The 14,964-nt window shown below is 36.8% G+C and overlaps 2 protein-coding genes across 3 annotated transcripts in view; one reads left to right on the top strand and one right to left on the bottom strand.

The window, feature by feature from the left end:
- The window catches only part of bokb (BCL2 family apoptosis regulator BOK b), an 11,934-nt gene extending 1,054 nt beyond the window's left edge, over nt 1-10,880 (top strand). The window contains exons 2-5 of the mRNA XM_061797638.1: nt 207-459; nt 1,860-1,988; nt 8,715-8,878; nt 9,553-10,880. Of these exons, the coding sequence (XP_061653622.1) occupies nt 237-459; nt 1,860-1,988; nt 8,715-8,878; nt 9,553-9,678 (642 nt within the window). The 5' untranslated portion in view covers nt 207-236 and the 3' untranslated portion in view covers nt 9,679-10,880. The remainder of the gene's footprint in view (nt 1-206; nt 460-1,859; nt 1,989-8,714; nt 8,879-9,552) is intronic.
- Nucleotides 10,881-11,379: 499 nt separating this feature from the next.
- Nucleotides 11,380-14,601, bottom strand: thap4 (THAP domain containing 4). 2 transcript variants are annotated; one of them, XM_061797639.1, is made up of 5 exons: nt 14,475-14,601; nt 13,319-13,472; nt 13,135-13,244; nt 11,718-11,821; nt 11,380-11,625 (listed from the first exon to the last, which is right to left on the bottom strand). In XM_061797639.1, the coding sequence occupies exons 1-5, from the start codon at nt 14,497-14,499 to the stop codon at nt 11,509-11,511; spliced, it is 510 nt and encodes a 169-aa protein (XP_061653623.1). In that variant the 5' UTR covers nt 14,500-14,601; the 3' UTR covers nt 11,380-11,508. The 2 variants fall into 2 exon arrangements, with proteins under 2 accessions (XP_061653623.1, XP_061653624.1); XM_061797640.1 differs by having other exon boundaries at nt 13,319-13,469.
- Nucleotides 14,602-14,964: the final 363 nt, after the last annotated feature.

Below are 14,964 nucleotides of genomic sequence, written 5' to 3'. Positions count from 1 at the left end.
GCATAATGCAAGAAGACATGCAGCATTATCTTGCCTATCCCCACTCAATAATAATAACGCCTCCAGCCTATTGTTATGTAAGTTGCTGGTCATATTCTTCTACTAAAAATAAGTGTAGTGTTATGTTGGCGGGAGGTTGTCCAATGTGATAACACAAAACAAGGTAACAACTGTCCATTTTTAATTTTTCCTTCTTCTTTTGGCAGCTGATTTGAAATCGTTTCCCGAAGGAGGTCATGGAGGTTCTGCGCAAGTCGTCTGCGTTCGCCGCCGAGGTTCTGGAGGTGTTCGAGCGATCCCTGACGGAGAAGGAGCTCGTATCCCAGGCCAAGGCCTTGTGCCGGGACTTCATCGTGTCCAGACTCAACCAGAACGGGCTGGCCTGGTCCAAAAGTGAACTCAATCTGTCGCCTTCCGGGCCCGCCCTTGCCGACGTCTCCTTTGTGCTCGTCTGCCTGGGTAAGAATACAATGCCAGTGAAAGACGCTCTTGCAAGGAATTGTTGCAAAATGGGCAGTGTGACGCATTGAGGAGCTTATCTAAGATGGAAAGATAAGGATTTTTATCCTGTAACTAGTTCCTCCAATGGGATTTTATGAAAATTAATGAAAAAAAAAATAATTTCTTGAAAATAAACAGCTTTATTCCCGTAATATTATGGAATTATATTTCAAAATATACAACTTTATATCTCAAGTACAAGACATTTTTCTTGAATAAATAATTTAAAAAAACTCTCATAATATTACAATTTTATCTTAAAGACATTTTTTATTTCAAAAGAATGGATTTTCTTTGTAAAAATATACTAAAATAAATCATAATTAAAATAACTTATCCCAAAAATATTCAATACATTTCTTGAAAATGACTTTTTTCCTCGTAATATTATGACTTTAACATAAAAAAAAAAAAATTTCTTGTAATATTGTTATTTAATCTAAAAAAATCTTTATACACTGAAAAAAAAAACACTTAATTTTCTCTTACACATGAGTAAAATGTGGTAAACTGTCACGATTTTTCCCTTTTCTCCTTGAAAATAATCAAGCAATATATGGTAGTTTAACACATTTTCATCGCATATAGCCAATGTACATGTTCGAATTCAGTGTACTAGGGCTTTTTTTTTGAAAATGTAACATTTTCATCTAAAGAAATTGTGACTTTCTCTTGTATTGTTTTGACTTTTTTCTCCAATTACAATTTTATTCTTCAAAATTTGCATTTATTTTTAACTTTTTATGTCAAAAATATCCATTTTCTTTCTTGAAAATATAAAAAAAATATTCTTGAAATATGATGACGACGTGAAAAAACATTCTCCCACAATGACTTTTGTTTACTAAAAAAGATGAAATTTTTATCTGATGAAAACAACCTTTTTCTTGAATACAACTTTTTCTCATTTTCAAATATACAATAATAATTTTATTCTCGTAATATTACAATTTGAATCAAGAAAATATACGACTTTACTCACCTAAATATTTTTGTATAACTTCATTCTCGTAGTTTTGACAATTTTAATCAAAAAGGTATACAACTTCACTCTCGTAGTTTTAAGATTTTAATCTTAAAAAATTTTTATTCTTGTAAATTACAGTATTATTCTTACAGTTGTATTATTTTTAAGGATGAAAATATGATGATATGCAACACTTTCTTGAAAAAAATATACTTTATTTTCATCATGCTACGACAAATCTTGAAATTATAATTTTTGAAAATCTCAAATATACAATTTTTATCATAAAAATTTCCAGCGTCTATATTTTATGACGCAACATGCAACATTTGAAATGTGAATGTGTGTGTGTGAGTGTGCTGATGATTTGTGCGTTGTGCGCGTTGCCTAGGTGACGAGCTGGAACGCATCCTTCCCAGCTTGTACAGGAACGTGGCCCGCCAGCTCAACATTTCCGTTGCCATGGAGACCATGGTTTCAGATGCTTTCATCGGCGTAGCCACAGAGATCTTCTCCACAGGTACCACGTGAAGGTGTTGCTTAAAGGTCAGATGACAAAGATGTTATGGGGTCAGTTAAAATTCATATTTGCATTGTTTATATGTTATGTAATACATGCACGTAACTTCCAGCAAGTTTTCAACCATAGTTTAGCTAAATATGAGGTGTTTATGACATATATTGGGTTCTCCCCGAACACCGGGGTGTGGTTACTCTATCCACCGCAAAGGCTTCCAGAAGTGACGTTGCAATTGACAAACACAGCACGCTACACTCTATACGCAATGGTGAGCAACGTGTTGGAATATGAGGAGGAGGATTTCGACGTACAGGAGCACCCAACTGAACTTGCCATCGTCAAAGCATACATGTTTGAGCCAATCAGGAGGTCGGACGACGACGAAGCAGCCAAGTAGCAGCTGTACAATCGAAAATGAGAGTGGCCACTGGGTTGATGTGATGCTATGTCAAAACAATGTCTTTTTATACAGTCATGGCTTGAAATAATGCCACCCCAGGGGTGCCAATATTTTTGAGCACGACTATACGCATTATATATTCAAATATGTTTCAGTGATGTGGCATACAAGGAAATGCTCACCTCTTGTCTGCACCGCTTCGCTGGTGCATCGTGGCGGCTGCGAGATTTAGTTCTCTTGCTGCCGGTTGAGGTCCCGATGGCCGTAGGACAAATAGTTGGAACTGCAGCTGGTTTCAGCCTCTGCCTAACTACACCTGTGTATCCAATGCTTTCTCAAAACACGCCGGTTCGAAGTGATCGGCACAGAGTTTGGAATGCTTGCTAGGCACCCATAGCTGACCACGTTTCTTCCCCTGTCAAGTGACTTTCCACTAGCCACTGGTCACGTATTCCTTTTTCACTTGGAAAGCCAAAAAAAACCTTGGCACTGCCTGAACCATTTGTGCAACCAAATGTCACACAATCAACCATCGTGACACTGTTAAATCATACGACAACAAATATACAAGGACGCGAACAACAGCATGGAACAATAGCGCACAACTCCGAATGAATGGGATGTTTGGCTCGTGTGACGTCACAGCGCCGGAAAGAGACAAAGACCGGAAGGCACAGGATGCAAAAAGCAGAAGGCGCATTCTGCATCATATTTATTGATTTAACTGCTGTATATCTGCCATATAATCACTTCGAAATGGCAGATGTGGTTTGTAAAGGGGTTCTAGTTATCAAGAAACATTTGAAAGTCTTTGTCCTCTCACCTTTAAAAAATTTAAATGGTGGAAGGTGTATGTCGACTCCCATATATTATTTTTTAAACATTTTATTTTATTTGATGTTCATGCTCTGATTAAAAAAAATAAAAATAATTCAGAAGTTACTCACAAATTACTCTTTACTTGTAGTTTTTTCATTGAGTACTTTCTTACTCAAGTAAATATTTGGATGACTAATTTTTACTTTTACTTGTCATATTATTCTAAAGTAACAGTACTCTTACTTGAGTACAATATTTGTCTACTCTACCCACCTCTGTTAGCTAATAATGTCTTGAATCGATTCTAAATAGATTAACAGCTAGTAAGCAAGTCATACCCCATTGATCCAACAGTTAGAGAAGTGCGTGTTGAGAGCGCACGTTTCATGTCTTGACGTGTTGAGCCCAACCCACGTCTGACGCAGCGAATGCCTTCGGGCTTTCACCTAAAAAAATGCCCTTTTTCAAAAGGCCGCACCCCTCCAAGTGAAAATCCAGCTCACCTACTCCATATGGTGGTGTTGTGTTGTGTTGTACAAAAATGTTTTAACATCAATAGACAAGCCGTGCGTGGGGGTTTTCTGTTACATTTTTCATTATTATGAAATGTGGACAACACTTGTTTGATGTTGAGGTCAACCGATAAGTGCATGATTAGATTTTTACAACATTAGGAGAAAAAATAGTTTTATATTACAAGGTGCATGGGAGTTCGCCCAACCAGTCGACGTGTTTTGTCGACTTGGAGAAGGTGTTCGACCATGCCCCTCGGGGGGGTCCTGTACGACCGGAGTCAGAGTTTGGTCCGCAAAAAAAAGTCGTATTTTGGAGATTAAAGCCATAATTTTCAGAGAATAGTCATTAATTTTCCAAGAAACGTTGAGAAAAAAGTAATTTTCTTTAGTCAAAAAGTAGTGTATTTTCGAGATGAAAAGTCGTACTATTACGAGACGAGTTGTATATGTTCCAGAAATTGTATTTTTGAAATAAAAAGTTCCCTATTCAAGATTAAAATGAATTAAGAAATATAGTATCTTCAAGAAAAATGCTGTGTATTATTTTGAATAAAAGATTGATCTATTTTCAAGATAAGTCATATTACAAGAAGAGTAATATATTTTCAAAGATAAAGTAATATATTCAGCAAAAAGTGATATTTTCAAGGTGAAAAAAGTCATGTATTTACCCGATTAATGTTCTGATTTACAAGATTATTTTTTAGATTAAAAGTCATATATTTCCTTTAATAATACTATTTGTAATAAAAACATTTTGTACTTGATGGTGGCATTATATTTTGCCATACTGAATCATCCCATAAAAACATAATTGTCCATTTTATAAAACCACACATATTTTTACATATATTCTAACATATTCCAGTATCCTGGCCCCTGATGTGTTGACCATGTCTGTATACCAGGAAAGTTTTTAAATATATCTCCGCTCCTTTTGCCTTTTTTGGGAGGTGACCGCAAGGATGTGGATTGAGAGACGGCTGGCATGGGATTCTTCCAACAAACTTAGTGAACCTCTGGGAGCCTTTGAGATGTGGCTATGAATAGAAAAACAAATAGTCATACGCTTGATTTCTTCTAGGTTAGTTTCATAACATTTTGGTTCAGCTGCCACGAGTTTAAGATCCACAAAAGGATGATAGTGTTCTCTAAAGTACATGGATTAGTTTCAGTGACGACAATTGTGTCTAATGTGGGTATCGACCATATACTGTACTGTGTGAGTCAGGGCCATTATCATTTGTAGAGGTGTTTCAAGAAAAAAAAAAGTAAAAATATGTTAGTTTATTTAGATGGGGGGGGAGGACAAAACAAAAAAAACATGGTCAATTCAAAGTTGTATTTATAACCCATTTACTTATGTAACCAAATATTTATTAATAAAAAATATGGATTTTTACTAATATTATTTAATTTATTATTTACAAAAATTATTAACAAATTATTGAATTGGATACATGAATTAAAATGAATACAGTAAATTAATGAATGAACCAATATGAGGTGTGTTATGGGACAGAAGAGTCTCTGCTAGGATGAAGGGCAAAGTTTATAAAACAGTGGTGAGGCCAGCCATGATGTACGGATTAGAGACAGTGGCACTGAAGAGACAACAGGAAGCAGAGCTGGAGGTGGCGGAAATGAAGATGTTGAGGTTCGCTCTCGGAGTGATCAGGTTGGATAAGATTAGAAATGAGCTCATCAGAGGGACAGCCAGGGTTCGATGTTTTTGAGACAAAGTTAGAGAGCGCAGACTTCGATGGTTTGGACACGTCCAGAGGAGAAATAGTGAGTATATTGGTAGAAGGATGATGAGGATGGAGCGGCCAGGCAAGAGAGCTCGAGGAAGACCAAAGAGAAGGTTGATGGATGTCGTGAGGGAAGACATGAGGGCAGTTGGTGTTCGAGAGAAGGATGCAGGAAATAGGCTTACATGGAAAAGGATGACGCGCTGTGGCGACCCCTAAAGGGACAAGTCGAAAGGAAAAGAAGACGAAGAATGAATAAACCAATATTAGGAAAAACAGCTAAAATAGTTATCTACTTTATTTTTCATTAATTGAATTATCATTTATCAACCAATTAATAAAATAAAACATTCAATATATTGATTTGTTCATCTTATTCTATTGTGTTAGCGTTTCTAGTATTTTATTTACATTAAAAAAGATCAAATTATTTTAGTAGATAAATACATAGAAATTAATAAATATATTTTAACTAACTGGTTTATTAACAATCATTTCAAAACATCTTTTTAAATGTACATATGTAAAATTGTCAATTTTATTCATATTTATTTAATTTATAATTAGAATTTATTACCATTATTTATTAAGACAAAAATAAATGTATTATGTATGGTATGGTAAATGTTGATTAGAACTACAAGTTACCCTGTTGAAAATGCAATAGTAGTGCAACTATTTCAATGGCTTTCTCAAAGTAATGTAACTAATTACATTTGATTACATTTTGATTCCTTCTCTCAGTTTTGAATGAATGCATCAACAATCTAATAAAGTGGATTAAAACCATAGATCATTATTTTGGAATTTACCAGTTTGTTCTTTACCCAAATTATAAACTGATAACAAAACAAGATGAAATGTAAATAGATAATATAACAAGTGTTTTTGTTTCGTTATATGTGTACAGCATGCGGAAAAACACCAGACTAAAAATCATTTTGACCTAATGACAAAATGTGCACAATTTAGACTATCGCTTCATATGACACCTCAGATAATTGAATATTCCATAAAAAAGGCCAAAGTTATAAAGACGAATCTGTTCAAAAGTCAGCGTTCTTGTATGTGTTCAAAAGTGTAACTGTGACTCTAACCTTTTCAAAAATCTAGTAGATTGCACCACAAAGGTGGCGCTTCAAGGTCATATTTGGATTTTTTTTTTATTGTTTGAGAGTATTACAGAATGGCATATGACCAGAGAGAGCCAATCACAAGTGTTGTCTTTAGAAAATAATATGAAAAAAAAAACAAGTTTATGCAGCTATTTTTCAAATGTAACAAAAATTGTAATCATGGAATTTTCCAAAAGCCACTCTAATTTACACATTTTCTTCCAGTAATGTAATGCATTACAATTACATATAATGTGTAATTAAATTACGTAATCTCGTTAGGTGTAATTAAATACTCCGCAATACTGTTTGTAATGTAACTGGGGATTAAATAGCGAAGCTTGCGGTCATTGGCAAAATGTGCGTGAGCGAGAGAATGGGGCCAGGACGTTCCTCTTAAAGAATCTTCCCCTTTTATTTGCACCCACCTCCCTCTGTGGAGTTGCGAGTCACCCACTGTCATTTCCGCTCACGTTCCCTAATAGTGGGCCAACAATCCAGCGCTTGTTGAATTCTGCTTGACGATGATGGTAAAACCCCACATCGAATGATCCGAACGAGAAGTCGCTATGAGCGCTTGGCCGCCGAGATATCGCCAACGGCCATTCACAGCATTCCTGTTTTGCATATTCAAATTGAGACGATCAGGGCAGACTTTATTTACATGTCATATATTAATCTTTCAAATGGCAGGCGCAAAAGAGCGGGCATCCTGGGCAATTACAGCTGATCTGATTTAAAAAAAAATAAAAAATAAAAATAAAAAAAAATAAAAAACCAAACAAACAAACAAACAAAAAAAAACATCAAAGATGATAAAAAAAATCAAATTGATGGCATGGGACCTTTAAGACAAAAATGGCTAAATAAATGAAACAAATATATATGATGTATATGTTTATTTATTATAATTGTATTGTTTATTCACCTAATATTTCATAAAAATATATCTAAAATAGTTTATATTTAATATTTGTAGTTTATTATGTACAATACATGATTAACAAATTATATGAACTACATTAAAACAAAAATAAATGATGAATATATATATATATATATGTATATATATCTATATATATATATTTTTTTTTTTAATTCACCAATTTTAAGAAAAACAATGCAACAAATATTACAGGACTGTAAAGACGTGAGTACTGTATATTTTTAACGAGCATGCGGTTTCCTGCATTGGCCGTTCCTCGTGGCTATCTCATTTCCGCCTCGCTCGCTTGCTTTATCCCCGACAATCTCGTCTCTATTCTCGGCCGGCTTCTCTGAGCTCTGACACCGTCCACAGACACTTATCCCGTTTAAGCTCACCTCAGGCTCAGTGCTCAGGGCCCCCGGCCCGTTTATAGATCGCCATTGTGGGTCAGCATCAGGAGATGATGATGCAAGTGTACCCTGAAGGAGGTTAATGTCATTAGTATAGTCGTCTCTCTCTGGCTGCTAACAACAACAAGCCAACTGCATCTAGAAACGACGTATAACAGGGCTGTGTTCACTTTCTGCCGTCACTATAAATATAGGAATTACCACAGTTTTCCATACAGTGTAATGGAACTTTCAATTTAATGACAATCTCTTATCAGCTCCAATGTGTTGACACATTGTCCAGTATAATTACCAGAACAAAGTCCAATGAGGGCCAGTGTTTTATTAAACAGGAAACTGACATGTTGTGTTTTACCACGCGGCAACCTAGATCGCAACTGGACAGTTTATTATTACACAACCACAGTTTAAGGAGATCCAGATGCCAAGTCTATTTAATTATATCATAACAGTATGTTTTTAAAAGTAAACATTTTTATTTATATTATAGAGTGCTATTTTTCTTATGAAATGACTTTTTTCCCTTTTGGGGGTTCTGGAACCGATTAATGGCATTTGCATTCATTTCAATGGGGAAAGATTATTTAAGATGCACATATTTTGAGTTACGAGCGTGAGCTCAGGACAAATTAAACTCCTAAGTCAAGGCAGGACTGTGTATTTTTAAGAGCAGAGGTTGGAAATTCCAAAATGCAAAATGGTCAGCAGGGTTAACACAGTGTTGATGAATATGTTTTTACTTGTTATTGAAAGCTAACATACAGTAATGTGTGTTGTTCGCGGTGCAGGCATAACGTGGGGCAAGGTGGTGTCCATGTACGCGGTGGCCGGCGCCCTGGCTGTGGACTGCGTCAGGCAAGGACACGCTAGCACGGTTCACATCATCGTGGACAGTCTGGGCCAGTTTGTCCGCAAGTACCTGGCTCAGTGGCTCAAGAGACGCGGAGGATGGGTGTGTAGCCATGCTTTTACTACCAAACATTTATGAGTTTATTTTACATTTCCTCAAATATCCATCCTTTATTACACTGATAAGTTAGATAAGTGTTGTCTTAATGTGACAATAAATCGGACAATGGTATGCAAAGCTAAATTGCACTTACTTAATTTTTAGATTAAACCATATTACAATTACAACACATTAGTATGTTTAATTGGCGGCATGGTGGACGACTGGTTAGCACATCCGCCTCACAGTTCTTAGGACCTGGGTTCAAATCCTGCATGGCCTGTGTGGATATTGCATGTTGCAATTTGCATCATTTCTGGGAAATTAATGGGTGAGTCATGGATTTTTTAGAACTAAAACTGGCCGACAAAATTTCGAAAAAAAGAAATAGTTGTAAACCTAATCGTATGAAAACTACGGCTTATGAAAACTGTATATGTAACCAAATCTGCAAAATTCAGAAGCGTCGCTAGGTTTTGACGTTTTGATGGGGGGGTTGGAGATTGATTTTAAGGAGGCTAGAACTACAAACTTTAGCCCAAAACACATACCACCAAATATTTTTTGGGCGGCTTGACAAGTTTTTAGGGGGGCTGAAGCCCTAGCGACGCCACTGGCATAATTATAGAATAGACTGTACTTTTCCTAAATGTCTCTTTTCTGTTTACCTCCTGTAGGTGGAACTGACCAATTGTGTGGTGAAAAAAGACCTTTTCCCTGAACACCGCTGGCTGTCCTCTGCCCTGGATTCCCTGCGATACTACCTCACCTCCATGTACGTGTACATCATGAAGGAAGCATGACCACCACCAGAATCTTTTATCCCACCATACGACACATACAAAAGACACTCGCGGGGACCTTTCACACATTTTGCTCGAGCTGGCTGGACTGAGAACCGAGAGCTGTTGGGTGGCCATCAAAGAATGTTTCCTCAGCATCGTTCCCTTATGTCTCACGGGATTGGACTTCATCCAAAGTCTAGTCACAAGACATGCAAGGTGATGGAACATTTGCATTTTCTCACACTGGTACAGGTGAGATTAGCAGTGAAAGATTTTGCACAGGACTTTACTCATGAGAGAACTTCTATATTATGTCTCCCCGGTTTTGTCTAATTGCTTCAGTGCAAGCGTTTTGGGTCCTTTTAGATTAAAAGTGCAGATTTCACATTCACCATGAATGCTGGGATGCTTTTAATTTTTTATTTTAGGGCTGAAGAGGACTTCACATGCACACGTTCATGGTGTTTTCCTTTACTTTTAAATGTGTACATAGATTATTTTATTTTGGAAACAATTGAAGCAATTGCAGTGTATAGCAAAGCAGGTGCAAGAGAATCTCTTCAGAATGATTGCGTGACATGCTTTTTTTTTCTCTCTCTTTTAAAATGTTAATTCATGTGCGAGATTTTTTTTCTGCAATAAATGATACAATCCTGCAAATATATTTTATTTTTCTATTCATTCGTCTTTATTAAAATTGGACAAATGAAAACCTTGAAAGTATTATGTCACAGGTGTCAAACTCAAGGCCCGTGGGCCTGATCCAGCCAGCCACATAATTTTTTTGTGGCCCATCAAAGCAAATCAAGTGCGTCTATGTCATCTTTCTTACTGAATGGATTTGTTCTTTTCATTTTGGCAGAATATCTGTACCATTAGTATTTTTTTATTCACTTTTTACAGATATTACAAACATTTGTTTTCACCACATCCCTTAGCATAAAATTGACCCAACTGTTTGTATTTGGGTGTCGATATCTTCTGTGACTTTTTATTTCAAATTTGATTTGTTGTTAAAAATATAAGAATGAAATGCGGACACCCCTGCATTACACCTTCATGTTTCATCCATTTTCTTTTCTTTTATTGTCCTTATTCGGGAAGATGACCTTGGAAATGTACTTGGTAGCAATTACAACTTACCCTGTTGAAAATGTAATAGTTTAATAATATTTTTTCATTATTCTTAATTTTGAATAAATGCATCAACAGGACCCTTGGATATTTTCTCAAAAAGCTCATTATTTTGGAATTCACCGCATATTTTGTCTTTACACAAATAAACTGATAACAAAACAAAATGAAATGTAAACAATTTAAAAAATGTGTGTTGCATTATATGTGTACAGCTTGTGGAAAACCACCATACTATACCATGTTCACTTAATGACAAATGTGCAAAATCTTTTAAATTTGTCTGACTTCCAACATGTTGGCATTCCCTCCCTCATCAATGGGACAAGCTGAAATTCACACCCTAATCTTTATCTTCTACTCAAAAGCTGCCACCCACAGGTATCTGTTAGTTATTACAGTGGTTAACATTTTTTTGAATTTTTTGGTACAGCTGAGAACACACAGACACCTAACACATAAGACACATCAGAATAAACCCACTGTGTCCCTAAATAATATACATGTGGAATTTATCAAATAGTGTACATTCATCAGTGCTACATAAGTTTGACTGTAAACAAGTGCAAAAAACAAACCAACAGATTTAAAAGATTTCAGATTTTTATGATTTTCCTTCAAAGATGATGTAACATAACCCATTCGAGTTAAAAATAACACCACAAACCATATGGACTTCCTCTGAATCATTTGACTTTTTTTTTTGTTTTTGCTTCAAGACGAGCGGACGTAGGCGATGCGCAAGTGCTCCATCAGTGGCTGGCTGTCTGTTGCCATGGAAACCCTCTGCTCCAGTCTCCCATCTGCACGGAGCTGAAACACCCGTGAAATCTGAAAGAAAAAAAGTGATTCGGATGGCTGTGTTAACAATACAAATAACAGCCAAGAGGAAACTATGAGAATGCAATGTATCGGTGTAGTACCTCCTTTACGTGAGGCTTCTTGGCGAAGGAGATTCTGGCGATGGCGTGGCTACGCAGGTTCAGCTGCTGGCCTAGAAGCTCGCCCTCCTCAATCTCCACCAGACCTGCACCGGAACACAGACATTTTGTTGGTTTGGCACCAAGTGTGTGCAACTTACTGCTTTACTACAAGTAAATATGATCGGTGACATATTAATGGGCGGCACGGTGGACGACTGGTTATCACAACTGCCTCACAGTTCTAATCCGGCCTGGCCTGTGTGGAGTTTGCATGTTCTCCCCGTAGTAAGGGGTACAGAAAATGGATGGACATCTTAATGTTGAACATCTTAATTTTATATTTATTATGTAAATGTGTCCCACGCCATTATTCCTAATGTGTAGATAGTTCTTATGATCTTTTAACAGTTTACACCCTGTTCGGCACGTTCTGGTAGAGGAATTCACCATAACGTCATTCTTTCACGCAAAGTAAATTAATGGTTTCATTTTTAAAAAGGCGGCTAGAGCGTCTGCCTCACAGTTCTGAGGACCGGGGTTCAATCCCTGGCCCCGCCTGTGTGGAGTTTGCATGTTCTCCCCGTGCCTGTGTGGGTTTTCTCCGGGCACTCCAGTTTCCTCCCACATCCCAAAAACATGCATGGTAGGTTGATAGATAACTCTAAATTGCCCGTAGGTGTGAATGTGAGTGCGAATGGTTGTTTGTTTGTATGTGCCCTGCGATTGGCTGGCAACCAGTTCAGGGTGGACCCCACCTCCTGCCCGATGATGGCTGGGATAGGCTCCAGCACGCCCGTGACCCTAGTGAGGAGAAGCGGCTAAGAAAATGGATGGATGGATTGATGGATTTATAAAAAAAAAACAAAAGAAAATACAGCATAAATCAACAATAGATGTAACAGCTAAATAAGGTATACATTCCAAGAATCACTGTTAACACAAAAAACAATAACGACATTTAACGTAACAATAAGGACATTAATTATTGCAAAAACTAAATAAATAAATGAAATAATAATAAAAAAAAGAAAAAAGAAAATCCAGATTTTTTTCCCCTGTCACTAGGTGACCATAATATGCTATTGTACTTTATCCTCTGCAAAAAAAACAACCCTGCAGCTTAGTTGTGGCAGTCGTATTCTGCGTTTCATAATGAAATCTACAAGTAGTATGTCCATATGTATTATACTGCCCCCAGTGGCGGAGGCACGCACACCAAAAGGAGTGCGACTGGTTAATTACATTTACATTAATTTCAATGGGGAAATATTATTGGCGATATGTGGGTTTTGATGTACGAGAGCAGTTGCAGGACAAATCGAAGGCACCACTGAACTATGATTATGACGATATTAGTATATGCATTTTTTTTCTGATGCTTGATGCAATATTGGCGTCATCAAAAGCCATCAAATACCCGAGTTCTGCGCCACGACAAAAGCCACTTTGTTGGTTTCCGGTTGCATCCGGATGAAGCCGCACTCCCGGTGCAGCGGCTTCTTGGAGTCTGCGTGGAAAGCGTTGAACCTAAAAACCACCAAAAGAAGAGAAATGAATCAGTAAGTAGTTCCACTTCATAAATGCAGAAGTGGAAAACCGACGTGAAGTTGACGACAGGCTGCCCGACGTGGCTGAACTGAAGCGTCTCCAAGTAACGGAAAGGTTTGATGGTAGGAAAGCAGCCCTCCCCTGGTTCGTCAGACTGCCAGGTACCCAAAAGCCAGTCAAGAGGCAGGATGGCGGGGTTCATCTCTGCTAAATACACACAATGCAACATATGGTTAAATACAGGTTCAGGGGAATAAATTGTCACAATTAATATTCACTCATAGAGTACTATGAGGATTAATTCAAGTTTATTTGTCAGGTGTCAGGATGATTCTTTTTTTGTTTTTTTAATTTTTGCACATACTGCTGTGCAATTAATGTGTATTCAGATACAAACTGCACAGTCATTTATTTTCAAGAACAAAGTAAGACTTAAATCTCTCAGTGTATTTTCGTTTTCACAATGGGGACCTTAATACTCCTTTACAATTGCAAACCTTGTGGTTTCCAATTATTTCTTGCCTATGAGTGGAATCAAATATTGGCTAAAGAAATAAGGAAACTGTGGCTACTGTCATTTTGATGTTTTTAAATATACTTAATAGAGCACGAAAACTAATGGAATTATGGCTATTTTTTTCCAACTATAGTTTAATAAACAGGTCATTTTTCTCCAGCAGCTAAAATTTAAATGAAAAATAAATAAATAAAAATAAGCAGAGCTCTGCAGCGAATGAATGCAATGCGCCTCTTATCCAGCAGGTGGCGGCGCCCAATCATGTGAAATCAATTCTGTCGTGGAGAAGAAGAAGAATGGTGAAGAGGTTGCGCTGACCTGACAAACGAGGTTACTCTTGTGCTAATTTTAACGTGTAAATCACAATTCTCAACCTCAAACGAACGACGCCGAATACATTTTAAAGGAGGTCCTAATGAGTTCAGAAGTGTGACACCAACTTAAATGGTGTCAGGGGGACGCTACTTGAAACGTTTTCTCAAGTGCCAACACGAGCGAGTTCACGTTTGCGTTGAACATTCTAAAAAATTTAATTAAACCACATTTCACCCGTTTTATACTTTTTAGATGGCACATAAAATATAGGTCATAAATCAGGAAATACTCCATTGTCAACTTGTGACCGTTCTACTAGATTGAGTTAAATTTTATTGCATTAATTAAAATTTTTAACGAAGGGTTAGACGTCATACCTGAGTGATGGACAGGACAAGTCATTATTTGAGGTAGGAAAGATTTAAATAAACCCAGAGACCGAGTAACAACAATTTTAACTCCGACTGAGCATTTGACGTCACACGAGCCAGATACACCAGGGCATTCTGGGAAATGTAGTTTAGACTATTGCATTTAGAACTGCGATGCATTTTTATCCATCCATTTTCTGTACCGCTAATCCTCACTAGGGTCGTAGTTCCCTTTATGCATAAAAAAAAAAATAAAAAAATAAAAATAAATATATATATATATATTATATATATATATATATATATATATATATATATATATATATATATATATATATATATATATATATATATATATATATATATATATATATATATATATATATATATGACGGCACGGTGGACGACTGGTTAGAGTGTCATCCTCACAGTTCTGAAGACCCGGGTTCAATCCCCAGCCCCACCTGTGTGGAGTTGGCATGTTCTCCACATACCT

This window comes from Phyllopteryx taeniolatus, chromosome 14, assembly GCF_024500385.1.
Source record: "Phyllopteryx taeniolatus isolate TA_2022b chromosome 14, UOR_Ptae_1.2, whole genome shotgun sequence".
NCBI lineage: Eukaryota > Metazoa > Chordata > Actinopteri > Syngnathiformes > Syngnathidae > Phyllopteryx > Phyllopteryx taeniolatus.
The sequence above is the reverse complement of the archived record's forward strand: the minus strand, read 5'-3'. Positions and strand labels throughout refer to the sequence as shown.